Source organism: Tauraco erythrolophus, chromosome 26, assembly GCF_009769465.1.
Source record: "Tauraco erythrolophus isolate bTauEry1 chromosome 26, bTauEry1.pri, whole genome shotgun sequence".
Lineage (NCBI taxonomy): Eukaryota > Metazoa > Chordata > Aves > Musophagiformes > Musophagidae > Tauraco > Tauraco erythrolophus.
This window is the reverse complement of record NC_141490.1, coordinates 57,426-78,726: the sequence shown is the minus strand read 5'-3', so window position 1 is coordinate 78,726 and position 21,301 is coordinate 57,426. Positions and strand designations below refer to the sequence as shown.

The following is a 21,301-nucleotide window of genomic DNA, read 5'->3' as shown; positions in this document are numbered from 1 at the left end:
AAGTCTGCACCAGGGCCGACCTCGCTGTCTCAGGGACAGCAGTTTAGGACACTGCCGCAGCCTCACAGCAGGTAGTCTGGGAGCGAACAAAAGAAAGAAATTAAGGACGAGGCTGTGCTCATCTTATTTCCCATGAGAACTGGGCAGGAACATGTGAAATTACTACACTAGAAGGGTCCCCAGGCCTGAGGGAGACGATTGTGCTGCGGCTGTCGGAGGAGGGAACAGCGTGGCGTTTTCCTGCCGCTGTGACCCTCAGACCTCTCGTGGAGCTAAGGGCAGGCACGTGCGCCCCACGCGCTGTGGCACTGGCCCTGAGCCTGTGTTTTGCTGTTGAGGGTAGGCATAAACAATGATCAAAAGACAGCTGTAGATGTGAGGAACTAGGAAAAAAGGGCAATGTGAGGGAAAACAAATGGGTTTCCCCATCTTTTTGTGCTTATTTTGGAAAAAAAAGGTGCACAAAAGTTTGTCTGCAAAACAGTTTTGGAGTTACCAGTGTTTTCGGGCTAGTGTTTTAGGACTGCATTCCTGTTCTGCCTTAGTTTGTCAGAATCCTTGTGTAACTAAGAGCCATCTAAAAAGGACAGAACGATTTCCGACCTGTCACGCGCGGTGGTTATGGCTCCTGCATGCTGAGGGAGTCAGTCTTTTATTCTTAGGTTTGTGTTAGCTGTGTTTGAATGACGATACGCAGTCGCGCTAACTTTCCAGGCTTTTTCTCGGGAAACGTGAACGTTTCGTTAGCTTTGTGATGAGGTCTGAGACGCGTGCTGGCTGCTTCTGGAAGAGAAGTCATCAGCGCCGGTGGTTTCCACCTTCATCGCCGTGTCCCCCTCTGAACGAGAGAGAGGTAAATAGGCAAAAATGCTTCTGCAGCTGCAGGGCCAGTGCCGCCCCATCGCTAACAGAGGATTTGGCTGCGTCCCCTCGGAAGTACTTTCTTTGGCGCCAACCCGGACAGCGCAGCCCTCGACCCCTGCGAGCGCGCCCACCCCGTGCCCGGGCCGGGGGCTTTCCGTCTGCCGCCAGCGACGGCAGAAACGCCCCGCGCCCGCTCTCCCCGCAGCAAGCGCGAGGATTCTTTCTCCCTCCTCCATCCCCGCTGCCCTCAGCCCTTTCGGCACCGCCGCCGCCGGACCGCCCGCGGGGTGACCGGGGACCGGGACCGCGTCCCGGCCGCCCGCTCCGCTCCGGCCCCGCTCGGCGGCGCGGCTGCGCGGTCACGTGGCCGCGGGAGCGCGGGGCGGGGGCTCCCACGCCGCGCCGGGCGTGGCGCGCGCCGGGCGTGCGTACGTACGTACGTACGTGCGTGCGTGCGTGCGGGGCGGGGCGCTCGCGGCCCTGCCGGGAGGGGGAGGGCGCACGGGAGGAAGGAGGAAGCCGCCATCTTGGAGCGTCGAGTCGCCATAACAAGGCACCAAGGGGGAGCGAGAGGATTTTATACCTGGGCGAGGGGAGAGCGCGGCTGGTGGCGGTGAGGAGGGACCAGGGCGCCGGGGCGGGCGCGGGTCCGCGGGAGCGGAGCGGGGCGGGGGGCGCCGCTCCGCTGCCGCCCGGCCGAGGCTCGCGGCCTGCGGAGCGCCGCGGGAGCGGCGGGGCCTGAGCGAGGCCTGGCGGCGCCGCGAGGCCGCGAGCGGGTCGGGGACAGCCGGCCGGGCTGGGCCGGGAGTGGCTGGGCCGCGAGGCGGGGCCGCGGCGGCGCTCGCTGCCGGCCGGGGCGGCGGGTGGGGGCCGCGCCATTGTTCGCGGACGGGAGGCGCCGGTGTGGCGCAGCTGCGTTTCGCGGGCGGCGGCGGCCCCGCCGCAGGGCCCGGGGGCCGCGCCGCTTTCTGTCGCGGCGGGGGCGGCGCCGCAGTGCGGCCCGGGTTCGCCGGAAACAATGGGCACCGCGGGGGCTCCTGCGGCCGGGCGGGCTGTGTGGCCGCGTTGTGCCGGGGCGGCCCGGCCCGGCCCCGCTGAGGCGCGGGGTCGGCTGCCGGCGGAGGAAGGGAACGGTCCGGCGGCTGCCCTGACGGCTACCGCCCGCCGGCGTGGGCTGCACCGGAAAGGAGAGTCGTGCTGTGGGGGGCCTGTTTTGGGTCGGACCGTCGGTTTGCGAAATGGTGGCGCTTCTCGTCTGGGAACGGGGAGATTCGTTGGGCTCAGTGAGGCCGTGTGTTCTCCTTTAGCTCTGTTCTTTTACAGGGCGCTTGGGAGCGAGGGAGGTTACGGGTCCGAGGAATTCCGTCTCCTTCAGTACCGGAGAACTCCTCGGTGTTGGTAGCTGAGCCTTGCAGGCGGCCCTGGTTACTTTTGTGACTTGCCGTTTTTACAAAGTTAACGGGCAGGAGAAACCTCTCTTCGGAGGTGCCTTGAAACGCTACTTCCAGTCAGGAAGTAGCAGAAAAAAATTAGTTCTGTGAACTTGAAAGTTTTGCTGTGAAGCTGGAATTGCCACACTTGGAAACAGCTAGGAAGAGTCTGAATTCCGTTTCGATCCTCTTGAAACGCTCTTGAACTTGCTCTTTATTCACTGAGGAAAGGTGTGGTTTTTGTGTGGACGCTGAAGTTAGGAAGCAGTAGTCTGCTGGTTTTTCCTTTGTGTTTTCCCAAGATACAGGCTTGTGAGGAGAAGTCGTATAGGCAAGCCTGCTTTCTGTTGCTTTCAAAACGTTTTGAACTAGGAACATCCTGACTCCCTCCTATCATCGTAAGGAGTTTCTCAGCTCCGCTCCATGCTCGCTTTATGTTACGTGCAGGCTTTGTGTTCTCTCTGTACAGTTTTGCCCTCCTTTCTGTTAGTACCGTGTTGATTTTAAGTCATGTGTACCAAACGTTATCGTTTGAGTGCGGTAGGAGTTGTCGCTGACAGCTGGAAGGTAGCGTCATGCAGAACACATCAGCAGGAAGCTAGGTATCTAGTGTAAATGCGTATTACTCACTGCTTCGGTTCAGGCGCAGGCACTTGGCCTTAACAAAACAGGAAGCTACTGTCAGTTCAGCTTGATGGTATCGTTAGTTTCGGTATTCTGAATGGCGTTAAATCAATAGCAAATTTAAAGGTTTGAGTAAGCTGGTTGAACTAACTTTTCTGGATTGGAGGAGAGTAAGGTTATGTTTTTGTGTTTTTTGCGTGTGTGGGTTTTTTTGGTTACTTTTTTAATAAAAAATAACATAATTTCTGTCTCCCTTTCAAAGTGAAAAGGGCGATCAGAGTAACTTAAGGGTTTCATCAGTTCTAAATGGAGTGTCCACTTGATATCGTGGTCTCACTTTCTGTCACAAACTTGTGTGTGATGCTGCTGCTTAGCATTTTAGGGCTGCTTTGCTGTGTCCCAGAAGCGGGGGAATTTCAAGAACCGTCAAAAGAATCAATACAATTCCTGCTTGCTTTACAGGGGTGGGCAGGTAGTGTTTTTTTTTCAGGTGGTCACTTACTGGAAGGCTGCTGAAAGTACAGCTGTGTAGAAAATTATCTTCGGTGACTGAAGGTGGTGGGAGCAGCTTTATAGAAAGGGGGAAAAAAGTTTGATGTGTGTCTTGGCAATTATCACCGATACAACAGAAGAGCAAGTACTGTTGTTGCATGCCGGCTGGGAAGAAGTGATTCTTAAAATACAAAGGTAAACTGATGTGACTTACGTGGACAGAAATCCACATGCTAATTGTTACCGTCTGCTTTTCTTTCAGATTGAAGCGAGTGAATTCTGATATAACTCAACTTTGTTAGAGGGCTTTTTTTAAAAAAAAGTTGATCCACAAGTGCATCAGAGCAAGTTACTACTTTACTTTTGAGTGACTTACAGGTGCTTGCCTGCATTGCAATAAAGGACTCATATATTGAGCAAGACTTATTTATCTCTTCGTTTTGGAGAGTCTAATAAACTGTTATTACAGTTTCTGTACTGACTTTCAAAGTTTTGAAGTCTAAAGAGACATCTTTGAAAATAAAAGCATGAGCACGGCCAGAACAGAGAACCCTGTTATAATGGGTCTATCCAGTCAGAATGGGCAGTTGAGAGGCCCTGTAAAACCCAGCGGGGGCCCAGGAGGTGGAGGCACACAAACTCAGCAACAGATGAACCAGCTGAAAAATGCCAACACAATCAATAACGGCACTCAACAGCAAGCACAGAGCATGACCACCGCTATTAAGTAAGTGTTTGTGTCGGCTGCCACAAGAGTAACGTTTAAAAGTCGCATATGGGAAAGTGTTCTCGGGTCTCCATTTTTAAAAGTTTTCTTGTGGTGTTTTATGACATTGGTGGTTAGAAGTGTCCTGTGATGTGTGTCGTGAAAAGAAGACTGTAGTTCTGTACGCGAGCTTCTCTCTGACGGCGATCTTTGCGGTGTGCTCATTGTGAAAATTGAATTCGACGCTTTGCTTTTCAGAACGTGTGGCTGCTTGTCAGAGCCCACTGAGCAGCAGCAGCAGAAGCATCTTGTTTCTTTGCTCAGTGTGAGTGGTGTGAGAGGGAAGTTGGGGAGCGGAGAGGAACTGAACTGAAATTAAAGACGGAGGAAACGCCACCTAGTCTCAGTCCAATTGCTTATGCGTTACAGTTTTTGTTACTGTTCTTTCTTATGGTGAGATGTTCTTGTAAGTTGGTTATCTTTTGTCATTGATCTTAAATAGTAGCCCGTGCTCTCCTCAGTGTGACGCTCTGGCTTTTAATTCATCAAAGCCTGAGCTGAGATAGCATGGTACCACTGTGATGCCCTCCTACCATCGAACTGTTTTTGGAAGCGTGCTACTAAAATGTGAGCATGCTGGTTGGAAGTTCTGAAAGATGTAGAAGACTTGGATTGTACGGCAATGTGTTCCTTTTCTTTTTCCCCCCCGTGATTCCTCCTTCCTCTGAACAGTGTTCACTTTTATTTTGTTACCCGATTATTTGTGGAGAAAACGTCACCTGTCGTCAGAGAGTGCATAACGGAATACTCAGGTTCTTAAAGTTTCTCCTCCCTTTTTTTTTTCTTCTTTAAACGTGAGTTACTCTAATAAAACAGATGAGTTAAACTCATCAAAATTCACTCCTGACATCCTCGGACTGGAGAAGAGAAGGACTTGCTCTCCTCTCTACAGTGGCTTTCGAGAGAGGATGCATGTCTGAATCTCACTGAGAGCAAAAGTCAACGTTTGATCAACAAGTGGAGTGTATGCTTACTCAGTTTTTCTCCCCAAAAGTGTTTTTTGCCTTCTCAAGTTACTCATGGATTAAGAATGGATGTTTCCTGGGCAAGAGAAGTTTGATTTTTGGTTGGTTTGATTTTTTTCTTTAAGCGATGAAATATTCTCGTGTGGATTTATTACAGCCAGTTTCTGTCATATGACTAAGTCAGTTTTAAATCTGTGTTCTGCTGGATCGATTCAGTGCCCTAAAAATGGGACTTGAATCATGACTGGATAAAGATTTCACAAATTCTCTGTGCGCCTGGCAGACTGCTGATTTTCTCTGTTTACAGTTTCCTGCCTGTTGCATCCTGCTTAGCTCAGAGAAGACTTGAGCTCATATGTGTAGGCGCTTTTAGCTTTCAGGAGGTGAAAATATTACGTGGTCATCATCGTATCTAAGAAAATAAAAATTCAAAATAAAGTTACCAAACCGGATTTTTATTAACGTCTTTTTATTTTATTTTTGCTATAGACCTGGTGATGACTGGAAGAAGACTTTAAAACTCCCTCCAAAGGATTTGAGAATCAAAACTTCGGTAAGGATGGTTGAATCGTAGAAATAGATCTTAAATAAAAGATGTGGGGGAAGCTGCAGTGGCAAAATATTTGTCCTAAGCAAAGATTCCAAAGCCGTTCAACTCTTGCTGCTTTAAACGAAGACTTAATTTGTTCTACAACTTCTTGGGAGAGAGACTTCTCTTGGAAAGCTCAAAAACGGAGTTTACGGTGGATTTCTTACTTTTAGTGTTACAGCCTGGGACCGATTATCTGTGTCTCTCGTAAGGCAGATGGAAAGATGTCAGCGTGTGTTCAGTGTTGTATTTGGCTATGGGAAAGCTAATGCTTCCTTCTCCTGTATGGTGTTGCGCAGATCAGTGGGAGCTCCTGAATAGTAATGGAACGTGCCTCGTGGCCTTCCTGCGTAGGCAATCGCTCGTCGAGTCAGACTGATCTATGTTGTATGGCCTAATCTTACGGCTGTGCTTTTTTTATTATCCAGGACGTGACCTCCACAAAAGGAAACGAGTTTGAAGATTACTGTTTGAAACGGGAGTTGCTGATGGGAATTTTTGAAATGGGCTGGGAAAAACCATCTCCTATTCAGGTTGTTTACAAACAGACTACTTGCAAGCAGCGTTTAATTTTTCTATATTACTGAAATTCTTACTCATGCTTAAATGTCGGATACTCGTGTCGCAATTCGTGAAAACTGTGGTTGTGAACGGTAGAACTCGGCGGCCCTTGGGGAAGGCGAGGATTTCTAACACCCAGCTAAGTCATTCAGTCATGCGGTGGGTGACGTAGAGATGGGACTGACGGATGCTTTGCGGAAGTTAACTTGCATTTTCCGTTCTGCTCTGGAGGCATTAGTGTGTTAGTCCTCCGTTCGGCTTCATCCCTCACATAAGTACTCCCAGTGAGAACGGGGCTGTTCTGTAAGTTTTCCGGAAGCTGAGTTACCATAGGCTGCATACCTTTAGCTCTTACAAAGATAACGATGGCTTTATCACACAGTCTTGGCTTTGTTACTGTAAGCGTCTGGAAGGAGCGTAATGGAGATTATGGGAGAGAGATTAATATGTTAACATGTTTACTTCTCTGTCCCTCCATATTGCTTTTACTTTTAAGGCTCGTTCTATTAAGAGCCGTTGATGTGTAATTTCACGTAGGCGTGGAGGTTGAACTTTCTTTTAATTGCTCTTTGGAGGGTTATCATTGACACAGCTCTGCCACTTTATCTCCTTAAGGCATGAGAAAGCTATGGCTTTTAGGTAATTTGTCTGCTTTAGAGCAGACTCTAACCCCGCCGCCTTTCCAAAAGGCTGAGAGTTCTTCAGACGTTGCTGTAAAAGACAGTAAAGTGAAAAATGCTTGGGGCCTGTGTTTGAATGGCTGAAATTTCAAAAGGACAGCCTGCTGGTTTTATGAGAAGTATATCACAGGAGTGTGCAGGTTTGAATTAGACGGGCTGAGGCGGTTCTGATGTTAAGACATAGGTGGGTATCTTTTTCCATAGGAAGAGTTTGCTAGTGACTGTCGTAGTCTCTTCACATTTTTTTCCCCCTATTTTTTCACTTTTTGCCTAACGTATTAGTATGGGTTTACTGTTCCTGTGGTGCCTGATCTCTGGTTCTCTTATAACCAGGCGAGATAAGAACTTTTAAATGGGACGTGGGGAGCAGAGCTATGGCTTTGTGGGGAAACTCTTTACTGATAGCTTCAACTTCTTCCTGCTGGGTCTGCGATGCTTGAAGTTGCAGGATATTCTGCTAGTGAAACGTTTGGGTTTCGCATGATACTGTTTGCTAGGAGAATTAAATTCGGCCGGCTTCTTTGGTGAGCGTGGCTTATGTTCGCTCATGCACTGTCTGTCATTGCTTTTCAGGAGGAGAGCATCCCCATTGCTTTGTCTGGTAGGGATATCTTGGCTAGAGCGAAAAATGGAACAGGCAAGAGCGGAGCCTACCTCATTCCTTTACTTGAACGACTAGACTTAAAGAAGGACAATATACAAGGTCAGTTGAGATGGATCTCACTTAGCTGCAGCTGGGTAACGGGTATCGGTTGCGATGTAGCCGACTTGAATCTAAAACTGGTCAATGAAATTGAGCAACGTGGGTTATCTGATTGTACTTTCTTGGAAAGTTAAGGGAGAGTGGTGAAGGGGAGGTGGAATTTTGAAAGTCCCACGGTTGCTTTCAAAAGCTTGAAACAGAAGATGTTTTCTGGACTTGACTGTCTTACCCTGGAAAGTGGATTTGGAGTAAAAAGTGAGCATGGTGGCTGGAGGACTCGCATGGAGGGAGTATCAAGGGATGGAGAACGCTTGCACGGAATTTGCCCTGTCGTAAGCAGTTTCTAGGTCTTGTTCAGGATATCCAGAGTGGATCTCCAAAACCGTAGAAGTGTACCTTTTGTAAAGTCTGTCTCCTCTGAGGATTAGTATTTGAGATAGTGTGTTACTATTGACTCACACTGACGCTTTTAACTTTCAGCAATGGTGATCGTTCCCACTCGTGAACTAGCCCTGCAGGTCAGTCAAATATGTATCCAAGTCAGCAAACACATGGGAGGTGCCAAAGTGATGGCAACAACGGGAGGAACCAATTTGCGGGATGACATAATGAGGCTTGATGATACAGGTCAGAGCACTTTTGCTACGCTACAGTTGCTGTTTGTTCGTGGCTTTTATGGTGTGGCAGTGGAATTTCTGCTGGTCGTTATCGTTTGCCTGTTACAGAACAGCCTAAGATATGGCTTGTTCGCTGTTGTACGCTGTTGTTATTCTCTCAAACTGTTTGCCGTGAATGTCGGAAACGTTTTAGTCACCTTAACCGTAGTTTGTTTCTGTTTTGTTTTTTTTTTTTTTTTTTCCTTCTAATCTTACAGTGCATGTGGTGATAGCTACCCCTGGGAGAATTCTCGATCTCATCAAGAAAGGAGTAGCAAAAGTTGAGCATGTCCAGATGATAGTATTGGATGAGGCAAGTCGCTCATGTTAAATGCTTTGGGATTTTTAACACCAAGTTCAAGTAATGATGTATCTCAGCAAGCCTCCCCGTTATGCACAGCAACGAATCAAACTTTGCTTAGAGGCACTGTAGGGTTATAGCTCAGCCATTTCTCAGTATTTTTGAGAAGGTATTCAGTCAGAATAATTTTTCTGCACGTGAATCTTTTAAGAAAAAAACCTAGGAAGATCTGCCTTTTCTGTCTACTTTGCTATTCCTGAAGAACAGTTTATCAGTCTATTCTGAAACGAAGGAATGCATTTCCTTTGATTTCAGTTTAGAACGAGTGAGCTGTGCTTACCACATAATTGTGTATAAAACTGATTTATGAGCATCCAATAGCATACAGGCTTCTGCGTGAGAGGTTGAGAAAGTAGTTGTGAAAGCTCTTGGATGACTTCAGTAGGAACCCCGATAACTGTTTTCAATTTAGATGCCATTTATTTTTCTTGAATTTGGTTCCCTTGAAATCAAAGTGCTGAAAACCAGGAGAGGGAAGACTTCCTTTTACTGATGAATTTTGTCTCCGGCAGCTAAATGACACATCTTTTGGAGCGTGGTCTGTGCTCCAAAGGGGGAGGGTCCCATCATAAAGGCAGGGAGGATGCTCCTTGTGTTTTGTTTTGGGGTTGTTTTGGGGTTGTTTTGGGGTTTTTTTGTGTTTCATTTTCTTTTTCCCCCCAATGCGGTACTACCAGAAGACTGAAATCTTGCCCCATTTATTTAATTTACTCTTTTTTGTTACAGGCAGATAAGTTGCTGTCTCAAGATTTTGTTCAAATAATGGAAGACATTATTCTCACGCTACCTAAAAACAGACAGATTTTGCTCTACTCAGCCACTTTCCCTTTGAGCGTACAGAAGTTCATGGTGAGCGCAGATGTATTCGTACACGTACGATGGTGGCGACTTTGCACAGGAAGTGTGTGAAGGAGTGGTGCAGAGCTGCTAGTGCTTGTTTTTTTTAATGCATCCAAACTTCACTAGTTTAATCTAAGCCTACATCTAGGACAGAAGTTTGCAAATAATTTTTGAATTTCGGAACTGTAATAGCATTGGTGGGGTAGCTAGGTACGCTTAGCTTTTGCCTATAAGGTACTGTTTTCCACTTTGATTGGTTATGTGCCGTCTGCACTGATGTGCTTCCCGAAGTTGCTCCTGCTCGGCCTGCTCGGTCACCTTGGATTTATACATAATGCTCTGTGAAATTTTCCCCGCCTTGTCTGTTTTGTGTATAGTGTGAAGAGTGAGTGGCTAGGTAGAGCATCCTTGCCACAGAGGAAGTTAAACGTGCTGGAGGGTGGGAAGTACTTAGGCTGTTTTGCGTGTAGATATGCCTACTTTATCCTTACCTTTGTTTTTCAGAATTCCCATTTGCAGAAACCCTACGAGATTAATCTGATGGAGGAGCTGACCTTGAAGGGAGTTACCCAGTACTATGCCTACGTAACCGAGCGTCAGAAAGTACACTGCCTCAATACACTGTTTTCCAGGGTAAGCGGTAGGGCTGGGTCGAGAACATACAGAAGGTTTTTTCCTTTCGGAACCAGCAATAAGACCGAGGGTGGCAAAGATGGCTTTTTCCTTGTTGAAAGTTGCTGTTTAGCTGAAGTGAAAAATGCGTGCGTCTTGTTCTGCACCTGCACGTTACAGAACTCTGTTAAATTTTTCCCTCCCTCTTGTACAAAATACATACTGTGTAAATTACTGGCAGCATACTTGCTTTACTTTCTTTCTGGAAGGGTTTTAGACTTACGTCTTGAATCATTTGTTAGTAAAACGCTGCGTTTACTGAGCATGCTGCTTATATGTTCAGCTCCAGATTAACCAGTCGATCATTTTCTGCAACTCCTCTCAACGGGTCGAATTGCTAGCCAAAAAGATCTCCCAGCTGGGCTATTCCTGCTTCTATATCCATGCTAAAATGAGGCAGGTGAGTATGAAGTCTGTGACGGTTTATTCCACGCCACCCTGAGCTTTACTGCCTGGCCAAATTAAGTCTTGTGCTTGTTTTAATTTGCGTGTTCTTCGGAAACTGAAAGATACATTGCTTTGTTGCCAGTTTGGTTTTAGCCATCCCCACTCACCAACCCCCTAGGCCTCTTTCCAGACTCTTCAGTGTAGCTGGTCAGTTGGTATTTAAGAGTACTTCAGGTCAGGTTAATTAGTCCAGTGTAAGCGCAGACTGCAGCCAGAAGGCATGGTTCTTATTGCCGCTGCCTTGCTTTTGCCAGCGTGGGGAGCTGTGGTAGCCCACCCCCTGTAACTGGAACAGATGAAAACGAGCCTGATTTGAAACAAACGACAAAAAAACGATATTCATCCGACCAAGTGCCCTGCGTGGCTTTGCAAACAGTAAATCTTGCACCGTGACTGCGGGGGAATCTGAGAAGTCGGGGAGGTGGCTTGCATCAAGCCTCTTGGCAAAAGCTGTGACTGGCATATGTATATATGGCCATATACCACTGGCCTGTGGCCTCGGTGTAGGCGATGAAAAACGCCAGTGTGGCCTTGCTGGTGCGGAGGTTTCCGTTAATTGTACGTTAGCTCACGCATCCTCGAGCTTCGTACGCATAATCTCCTCGTCTTCGCCAAGCGTACTAAAAGATGTCAGAAGGTTGAAGTGGCGCATGTAAAACAGTAGTATTTGGAAACGTTTTTTTCATTTTATATGTAAGCTAGAATAAATTCAAATGAAAGCTTTAGAGGAAATGTAGCTTGCTGTTCATGGAGCTGACAGGTGGTGCCAGTGTTTGCTGGGCCGCATAGCAGACCAGTAATTAACGAAGCAGAAATAGAAGTGGTGTCAGTACTGAGAACGGAGAGATAAGCAAAAGGATTCCTTGAAGTCTGATCTTTGGATGCTTTTGTTCAGTCAGTAGATGATCTTTGTGGCAAAATGCAGGTATGTTTGTGCGGAAAGCTTCAGCTTGTTCATTCCTGCTGTTAATTTCACTCCTCGACAGTGGCATTGCTTAATCTTTGTGTGGCCCAAAGTGACTTGCTTGTGAGAGGAGAGTCTCCACAGACAATAGACTCGTCCCACCCTGGTTTCTGAATCGGTAGTGAAAAATACTCCATACTGGAAAATGAAGTTAACTGCTGGCTTCAGGTTTTAAGGAAAGGAATAAAACGTGCATTGAATTTGACAGGGGGCTGGGGGAAGACGATAGTCAAAGTATCCGTTACCTGCCTTGATGCATGTTTCATGTAGTTGTAACTTAAGGTACTCCTGTTCTGAGGTGGCTTTGATGCACCTATAGGAGGCTTTAAAACATAGTTAAGTGTCTTTGTCTAAAAGTGGTACCGAGGGCCCCTCTGGTAAGTTCTTTAGAATACATGGGTTAGAAGTGCTAAAAAATACATACTAGCAGCTTTGTTTGACTCAGCTGTTCTGTAACCACAAGGGGGAGGAATTCAGGTGATTGAAATTGAGTGTTTGTAATTTGAACATACCTGAAAGTCACAGCTGTTTGTTTGTTTTCTTCTTCGTTTGCTTGCTTTGATTTGTTTATATATAAATATATGTATGTATGTTTCCAGGAGCACCGCAATCGTGTGTTCCACGATTTCCGAAATGGCTTATGCCGCAATCTTGTTTGCACTGGTAAGAGTTCCTAAACATTTTCCTGTTTTCAAAGGTTAGATAGTGGATTAACTGTTAGCCCAGGTGTAATAATAGATCACTTGATTTGTAATAAACCAATGCATTTTTGTAAGATGTCTTTGTCAAGCCTGCGCGTAGCCGGACGCGGCACACTTTTAGGCATGTAGATTTTTGTCTTCTGTGACGGACCGTGAAGGTGCGAGTTGCTAGCGACTTGTTTTACTGTGGTAGTGTTTTCTGTGCTAGTTACATTTTCTGTATATTTTCACATGTTGAGCGCTCTCTGAGTTGTTGGGCTGTAAACTTTACGAAATATCAGTAGAACTGTGGCTAGGATCACCCGAGTAAGTTTTGCAGATTCTTTAAATGTTTATAGCTCATCTTTTCTAAATATTTTTGTAGTTTTGATTGGCCTGTGTGTGATCCGAGTTCTCCACTGTACAGCCTGTTTGGGCAGTACCACGGCAGCGTCTGCCGATCACTGCGTGTGTCTGGTTCATCTTAACAAAAATCACTAGAAGTGGAATAAAAATAGTTGAGCTGGTGGGATGTAGTTCAGATCTCAAGACTACTGTGACATTGGCAATGCACAATTGTGTGTGAGGAGATGCTTGTGTAAGAAGATGTGCTCAGAAATGTTCTGATGTGGAAAAAAATAGCTTTGTGCTAATTACATTTTCGGCATAGATGTGCAGGTCTGCTGTTTCGGTCATTCTTCTTTTATTATTTGTCTTTATAATGGATAAAGAACCAGAAGAAGCTGTAAAAGAAATGTATGTAAACTGTCTTTGATACACTGGAAGCTTATGTCTGGAAACTAGTGCAAGCCAATGTTAATCGTCGTTAATCTTTCCACCCTAAATACTGTCAGCGTTTGATCTCACTGAAGTTAACTTTCTTCATGACCTGGATTGTCTTTCAGATCTGTTTACCCGAGGTATTGATATCCAAGCTGTGAATGTGGTGATAAACTTTGATTTCCCAAAGCTGGCGGAGACTTACCTCCATCGTATTGGCAGATCAGGTGAGAGGAAAAACATCTTTTAAGTATGACTCTGCTGATGGCTGGAATGTTTCTTAGGCTTGAATTGGCTTCTGGTTTTTGTTACCGTATCTGAGAATTATTTTAGGTATCTTTGTTTTTTCTGACAAATTTATTTTTGGGTCTCATCTCAGATGGTTATCTTGACCTGTATCTGAATAAAGGGCTGTTCTCTTGAAACTGGCCTCAACAGCCCAATGAAAAAAAAAAAAAAAAGACTGAAAAGACATCTTTTGCTTTATTCTCAGGAGACTTACTGATACTCTCGTTTGCAGTTTGGGAGAACTCTATACTGGAAGCTTAGCTTCTGTGGTGTCTTAAGCATAGTTTTCTTCTGCGTGTGCTCCAAGGTGTGTTTCTAATGTCTGGGTATTGGCAAAACACACCCTTGAGAAAGACAGAAAACAAAGGAACTCGGTGTACTTGAACTTTGTAGTTCAGGCTTGTTCAAGAACTCTCTTACTGAAGAAGGGCTGGACATGCATAGTGCAGTAGTGGAAGACTTTTGGTATTTAATGAGGAGGTTTGGTCAGAGCGTTTTGAACCTCCTGGATTTTCTTATAACTATAGCGGTGCGAAACTCCTTACCAAAAGCTAACTGATGTGAAAGTTGTAGAGACCTGTGGCGGGATCTGGATTTGCTTTTGTCATCAGAGCGTGATACTAATAACTCCAGAGCCTGCAGGCTTTTTCAGGCAGCCTTCTGTTACTCAATTTGGTCTTTTTATTGTCCCTTTTTTTTTTCGGTCAAGGTCGCTTTGGTCATCTTGGCCTGGCCATCAATTTGATCACCTATGATGATCGATTCAACCTGAAAAGTATTGAGGAGCAGTTGGGAACTGAAATTAAACCCATACCAAGCAACATTGACAAGAGCCTGTATGTGGCAGAATACCACAGTGAACCTGTAGAAGACGAGAAACAGTAAACATGTGCGTATGTAATTGCCTTCCTGCATAGAGGAGTTGTGCTGGATGAAAGAAGAGCTGATGTGTGAACGTTACCGTAGGGGAAGAGGGAAACCGATGTGCCCGAGAGGCTCTGAAAGCGAAAACAAGGGTTTGAGTGTCAGTGCAAAGAATTCTCTGCATGTGCTGAAGCTGGGAGGGGAGGATGAGTAAATTCGAGTTGTTTTGATTGAAATGCTGACTATATGCCAAGGATATAAAAAATTGGAGAAAAGGGGGAGTGGGGAATGGTGTTTGGAGAGGCTGGGATGGCTACTAGTAGCCTAAGGAATTAATTCTGTATTGCTTATCTAAAATAAGAAATTAATTGGTGAGGGGCAGAGAGGAAGGTGGTCCTCAAAAAGGTGAGGAGAGAAAATGGATGGCTTTGAGAATAGAGCATGAACGGAAGAGCCTAAGCACCTCACCAGTTAGAAGGAACAGATTCAAGCTAAAGTTGCTGGATCTTTTGCATCCTTCGTTTCCCAGAACTCTTGCAAGTAAATAAAAGTAGGTAGCAAAAACTGTAATTCCTCCTTGCTGCCGCTCGAGGTCGTCTACGGAGCTTTGAAAGAAAATGAGGTTTCACCGTTGGAGGCTCACAAGTGTGCCCTTTCTGATCGTTATCTGAGGGAAAACTGCTGAGTCGAGTCCTTTTGCAAGAAGAAAACTTGCCCTGGATTGCAGTCAAGCAGAAGAACTACAGGATGATGTTTGATCTGGTTTTAGTTGAGATGATGTAACCTGGGAGATCAGGCACTGTACAGTTTGGGTTGGAAGTCATTGTTTTGTGTAGTCTTCTCAGAGATTGTGAGTTGGAAGGAGAATCCCAGGGAAGCTGCTGAAATTCTCCTCGGGTAACAAAAACCCAAGTGGCCATAGAAGCAGACTGTTAGATGGTGTTCAAGTGAACCTGTGTCCCTTCTTTGGGATTGTTCCAGGTTAGCTGTAGCTGGTCGCGTGAAGCTGGCTTGCAGCCTCTGCTTTGCTGGCTGAGCCTTCTCCATGTTTTATAAAACAATTTTTAAAAAAACCCTCCAGGTGATGAGCTTGGAAGAGGCTCTAGGGTGGCTTCCTTAAGGGGCATGCTGTGACCTTGCCCAAGAACTGTTTGCCACTTCCTAAAGGACAAGAAACCAGTAGGCAGTTGTACTCCATAGGTAGAGCAGGGTGTCAGCAGCACCTCTTTCTGCGAAGCTGTCGTTGATGCTGAGCTGTTCCAAACGCTCTTTGCTTTTCCAGAGCTGCTGAGTAGTCGGTGTGATTCATTGCTTGTGTTCTGCTCTGGCATAGAACTGATTTAACTGTGGGTGTTGTGGTTGTCTTTTTGGTTTGTTTTTTTGTAGGCTTTGATTACACATGCCAGAAGGTGAAGCCCTTTGATCCGGATCTGTGACACATCGTTTCTTTGGGGATACCCTTCTCTTTGTGGGTTTTTCTTCGTCTTTTCATTTCGGAACTATGAAGACTAAAGAGCTCGGCCTTTTTTTCTTTTTAAATTTGGCAGCAAGGAAGAAAGAAGATAAAAGGAGGAATGTCTTTTTGTTTTTCCACTTGTTTGCACTGTGTGCTGATTGAACATTAGTTGCACTAACTGCTGGTTTTAAATTTTTTTTTCTTTGGGTGGGAGGGGCAGCAAGGGAAGAAGAGAAACCCTGAAAAGAGAAGAATCTTGATGAACACGAGCTTGTCTGCTATTTCAAATTCTTCAACCGTCGACTGAGTGCATTTCAACTTCTCCCTGGTTACTCATCTGTTTTTAAGCTAAAGAGCTTGTTACTTATTCGTGCAAAGTGCCTTATGCTATGAGACCATTCAGAATATCACCTTTCCGACACAGCCCAAGGAATCGACAGCTGTTTTTGGTTTCAGGTCAAAGTTCCCCTCTCTTCCCCTTCTCCTTCTCCCCAAGTACTCAAGTCCAGGGCTGGGAGGTGAAACGTATTGGTAATACTACTTTTTTTTCTTCAACTTTTTTTTTTTTTTAATTGGAGGAGTTGATATGCATCTGCAGTTCACCCACACTGTAAATACCTGTATTTAAAATGAAACCAACTTAAAATCTGGGCTGATTAGGTGCAGCATCATAGCTCCAGAAGGAAAGAGTAGCCTGTCATCCTTTGCAGGAGCCATAAGAAAAGCCCTATGCTCTAGCAGAACACTAAAGACTGGTTTCCATAAGAGTCTCCATTAGTAGTTACAGCACTTGATAGGTAGACTTGTTTCAGAGCCATGGCCCTCTTTCCTCTGGTGCAGTGTGTCCCATAGAAAATCAGATGTGTATATTGTACAAACTTTGTAAATATGATTTTTTTTTTTCTGTTTGGGTTCATATATAACTTTTTCTTTTGTGATGAAGGTTGCTGGGGTTAAAGGGATTAGACTGATTATGGGAGCAGCTAAAGATGAGAGGGGCTCAGTTTTCTGCAACACTAAACAATGAGAAGTGCTCTGACCTCCGTGGAGAGCAGACCTGTACAAGCGTCCCTTGTCGGGGTGGGTTTGCTCTGGTGCTAGCAACGCTGTCCTGTACCGCTCGTATGGAAGAGATCACTCGCGGGGCTGTAAGGCCTCAGACTCTGTAGCTCAGCCTGTTGGGAGGTGCTCTTCGATTTCCCCCTTGGAAACTTCAGGAACTCGACAAGCTCTGAAGGGGGCCGTGACCTCTGTTCCACCATGGCATGAGGGAAATCCAGCGGGTGTCAGTGTTGCTGAGCAGTATGTGCATAAGGTGCGGATTTGGGTTTAAGAGAAACCATAGAAAACCGATTTACGTGCATAAACTGACAGTTCTGGAGCTATGTGGGATTGATTCAGTTCCTGCAGCATTGTGCGTTTTCTGCCCAGAGCGGCCTCTGTACAGACTTGTGAGCAGGTGAGGGCAAACCCCTGTTCATGTCAGAAGCTGCAGAAAGCTGCTTGCCATCTCCTCTGTTTTGGCATGAACTGCTGTCTGTCATTTTGCATTGTACATTGCTGAAAAGTGCTTTCTGGTCAAGGAGTGTTGCTTTAAATTGTGCCCCTCCCAACATGCTTGATGTTTGGCCTGATCTACAGGCAAAAGGAGTGAGACAAATCAAAAACCGTACTCTTTTTAAATTCCCTTTTAGCCTGTTCACCGACACTGTCAGGAGGCACCTGGACGAATGCAATCCGATCCCTTTTGTTCAGTCGTTTATTGTGCATTCGGATGCTGCGCTCACACCACACTTGCTTACCTTTGAGGTGGGAATTAATTGTCTTAATTTCTCCCTGTTCTGACCCTTTTTTATAAAAAAAAAAAATCGAGTAAAATCATTTGGAACGACAAGGCGGACTTACGGTCCGTTTCCTTGAGGATCATAAATAGAAGCCGGGTGCCTCCTGACAACAACTTTACAAGACGGAAAGGTTTTTGTGTTTGGAATTTTTTTTTTTCTTTTGTCAGCAGTGACTCCATAATTGTAGCAAATGCTGCACTAAAGTACAAACTCAAGAGCTTGGTCACAGATGCTCTGTGAGCCACACAGCTTACATCTGACTGGCAGGTACTAAATATAAACAATTTTGGGGTGCTTTTTGGGGGTGGGGGGTGGGAGTTTGTGGGTGGTAACTTTGACCAAAAGTAAAATCTTGCTCTTGTACTGCAGCCAGCTTATAATTTTCCAGAGACAGAAGAGGGATCATTTTAGCGCGACAAAGACATGAAAAATGTAAATAAGTTTTGTATCTTAACGGGGCGCGCACGTGTAACGAGAACAGGATAGCGATGTCGAATCAGATGTGTGCGCTCTGCTTGGATTTGTGGTAGGCTAGCCTGGTGCCATGCGTTGGTGGTCCCTCTTGAAGCACAGAACTTTTGAAAGTATTACTTTAAACTCGGCCTCTAATTGAGGATTGGCACTTACCGAAACTATCGGGGGCACCGTTTTTAGGTGGCTTCTTGTCAAGAAGGAAGCGGCCTATTTGTTGTGCTAGTAGGCTATCTCTAACAGATGCGATCTTGCAAATGGAAAGATGCTCCAAAGGACTAGGGTGATCCTAGTGTTTTTGTTTTTTGGGTTTATTTTGGGTTTTTTATTTTGTTTTGTTTTGGGGTTTTTGTTGATTTTTTTTTTTTTTTTTTACCTACCTAGGAGGAAGGAGTGTGTATGAATCTTGGCTTCCTGAGATTCCTTGCAAGCTCCTGTTTTTGCTGGTTACGTACCAGCCTTTATATTTATGCATTAGTTGCAGCCTTCAGTGATGAGCCCTAGGTCAAATACTACTTCTGACAAAGATGACGTGACGTGCACTTTCCACCCTTGGAAGTCTAAAAGTGTCACTCTGTGAATCTGATGAAATGGAGCTTCACAGATGGGTGAAGCGGCTGTGAAGAGGGTGACGCGTATCTTCAGCCGGCTTACTGGAGAGAAACTGTAGGCTGGTCTCTGGGTGTGTGCCGTCAGGAGTGAGCTACAGTTGCTGGAGGGCTTTTCCCAAAGGGAGGGGGGTGGGTTGGTCTCAAATACGTGTTTCAGTTTCCAGAATGAGATGGGAGCATCTTTCCTTTGCCCTCTGTGACTTTTCTTTGTGGGTAAGAACGGGAAAGCTCAACATGAGTTCATGTTGTGTACGTGTTGGTATCAAATCATCTCATTCTGATCTTTTGTTCGTTATTTTTACTTGGGATGAGGGAGGGTGTCTGCTCCAAGGATTTAAAAATGCTTCACATGCCTTTTTTTTTTTTTTTTAAACTACCGATAGGACAGAAACCCAAGCAGACGGCTGTCCTGCCTCGGTTTCTGTTCTAGAGGTTACCGAGATGCCGTGCCACGTCTCCCGAGCTGCCGTCGCGGTGATTCTTGTCCCGGTGCTGGACTTTGTAATGCCGCTGGGGCCAAGCAGCTGTTGCTTTCTGAGGACGGAGTGAATTTTGTTCTCGGGAACTCCAGCGGTACAGCCGCCACGGTCAAGACTGGGCGACAGTAGTCCACGCAGGGAGTTTTCCGATTGCTGTGAACTTCTGGTCCATCTTTTGTGAATCACAGTTTATCTTCATAGTAAACTAGGTCTCTGGACCAAAGAGCATCTGATCTTCAAAATGAGGCTTTGGCAGATTATTCTGTAGGTTTTGCTCGGTTCACTGTTGCGTTGCTAAAACGTTCCTTTGTGGAAGCGTTGTTAAATCCTGCTGTAGACAAGTTAGGGAAGGGTAGGGAGGGGTGGGGGGAGGGATGGGCTTATTAAGATACAGCCTTGCTGTATTTTAACCAATAATTATAGGGAAGGGGTGTCAGGAGAAGAAAATAGTCACTGTTCCCTTTATTGAAAGAAACTGGAACTTTTATTTCAAGAAAAGAAATTATTTGCATTTCAGGTGGAATATCGTAATCCACTGGTCCCTAGTCGAGAGGTTGATATTCTTACTGTTAACCAGCAAACAACATGGACTAGTCCTTGAAAACATTCAGGGGAGGGAGGGGAAAATTGGCTTTCTGTTAAATCGGTAATTGGCAAACTCTCCAGTGGAGCTCAGATTTTGTTGAGAATGTATTTTCTCTGGCTGTATGTGCGTCGCAGCACTGACTTGTGAAGAGCTTCATGAGTTCTGAGTGCAAAAAAGATGAATGGTAAAATCCTGATTTTGTTGATTAAACTCAATAAAAGCTCCCTGGAACTCTAGTTTGGTCTTGTTTTTTCTTTTAACTGCACTGAGTGAAAAGCATGTGGAGAGCCCTGGCACACGCCGGACGCTCGCAACGAGCTTTGGAGAGAAGCCTCAAGAAGAGGAGTCGATCTTGATAAATGGAAAGGCTCTCTCTCCTTGAACACCTAGAGAAAGGTGAGAGAAAGGGTGTTCTCTTTCCCTACGGACCCTCCAGCTTATGTGAGATGTCCTATTCTGGGGTCCGACGCTCCATGGTCTCACTTCGACTAGTAGTTTACCTGGCGTCTGATTGCAGTGCCGAATTAACCCCTGCTTCGACAATGAGAGTTCTTGTAAGAGGCCGGACCAGCGCTGCAGAAGCCTGCTGGGGCGATATCTTTACCTCTTCTGTCGAGAGTCCTCCCTTTGCTCTGCCTTGCCGGCTGCTTGTGCTCCAGGAAACCTCTCATGCCTGCTGTGGCTCTGCTCATGTTGGATCACAGGTGGGACAGCTGCGTGAGTTTCTTTTCCGCGGGTAAACGGAGGGCGTGGGATGTGATGGGCTCTTCTGACTGGGGTGATTTCTTGTCTCGGCTGAAGTACCTGTGAAAGGGGCACTGCTCTTTCTCGCTTACAACTAAGGGAGAGCTGGTGCCGCCCTTCAGTATATATGTTAATACTATATTCCCAACCCATGGCCAGTTCCCTTCTTGCAGCCTGAGTAGGTGAGTGCCATCAGCAGTTAAGGAGGTAACAGAGGCGAAAACTTTGGGTGTGCTTGTGGAACAGGCCTTATACCTGCTGCGTGCTCCTGAAATGTGGTGTGAAAATTCCGCGGCAAGTATCAAAAGCAGGACTGCAGCTTTTCATCAGAGAGCTCTTTAAGTCATCAGGTGGGGGAAAAGGGTTTTTTTTACTCAAAGCACTTCTTGAGTCTTAAGGTGGCAGTGCTGTGAAAGCAGTGCGAGACCTTCCTGAGTCGAACTCACTGGCTGCTATCTGAAAACCTCAGGGGTGAGTGTCTGGCACGAATGCCAAGGTAATTGTCTATGCCGAGTTTGTGATTCAGTGTGTCCTGGAGTTCTGTTGCATTGTTTAGCTGGAGCTGGCCTCGTTGGCAGTAGCTGCACTCGAGCAGCGTGCAGGGTTGTGTAAAACTCAAGACACTTTCTCTTCTCTACTGGTTAGTGAAGAAAAGGGAAGCAAGACTGGGAAGAAAGCAGTGACTTTTGCAGGCTTTTAAACAGTTGTGTGGGCTGTTGGTTTCGGGGGGCGATGCTGTCACCTGCTCTCAGCCAGGAATTCCACAGACCGAAGCACAGGTGAGCCCCTGACATCTGCCCAAATGGAAGCCTGAACCGTAAGTTCAGCACTTTTAGTCTGGTTTAGAAGCGTGACCTGACAGCTCCGCGATGTTAGGAACCCAC

The 21,301-nt window shown here is 46.1% G+C and overlaps 1 protein-coding gene across 8 annotated transcripts; it reads left to right on the top strand.

The window, feature by feature from the left end:
* Positions 1 to 1,354: 1,354 nt before the first annotated feature.
* On the top strand, positions 1,355 to 19,909 carry DDX6 (DEAD-box helicase 6). 8 transcript variants are annotated; one of them, XR_015222886.1, is made up of 14 exons: positions 1,355 to 1,477; positions 3,673 to 4,137; positions 5,631 to 5,694; positions 6,159 to 6,263; positions 7,545 to 7,674; positions 8,155 to 8,301; positions 8,549 to 8,647; positions 9,422 to 9,540; positions 10,036 to 10,164; positions 10,487 to 10,603; positions 12,214 to 12,277; positions 13,200 to 13,301; positions 14,072 to 17,793; positions 19,039 to 19,909. XR_015222886.1 is itself a non-coding variant. In XM_086627072.1 (14 exons), the coding sequence occupies exons 2-13, from the start codon at positions 3,938 to 3,940 to the stop codon at positions 14,245 to 14,247; spliced, it is 1,452 nt and encodes a 483-aa protein (XP_086483198.1). In that variant the 5' UTR covers positions 1,355 to 1,477; positions 3,673 to 3,937; the 3' UTR covers positions 14,248 to 14,251; positions 15,613 to 18,975. The 8 variants fall into 8 exon arrangements, 3 of the variants coding, with proteins under 3 accessions (XP_086483198.1, XP_086483200.1, XP_086483197.1); XR_015222884.1 differs by having other exon boundaries at positions 14,072 to 18,679; XR_015222883.1 differs by lacking the exon at positions 19,039 to 19,909 and having other exon boundaries at positions 14,072 to 16,997; positions 17,377 to 18,975.
* The last annotated feature ends 1,392 nt before the right edge of the window (positions 19,910 to 21,301 follow it).

Coding starts and splice junctions, on each gene's coding strand:
- DDX6 (XM_086627074.1), top strand. CDS start 3,938: ATGAGCACGGCCAGAACAGAGAACCCTGTTATAATGGGTCTATCCAGT. Junction 8,644..9,417: donor AGATGATAGTATTGGATGAG/GCAAGTCGCTCA, acceptor TTTTTGTTACAG/GCAGATAAGTTGCTGTCTCA. Junction 9,541..10,035: donor TGAGCGTACAGAAGTTCATG/GTGAGCGCAGAT, acceptor TTTGTTTTTCAG/AATTCCCATTTGCAGAAACC.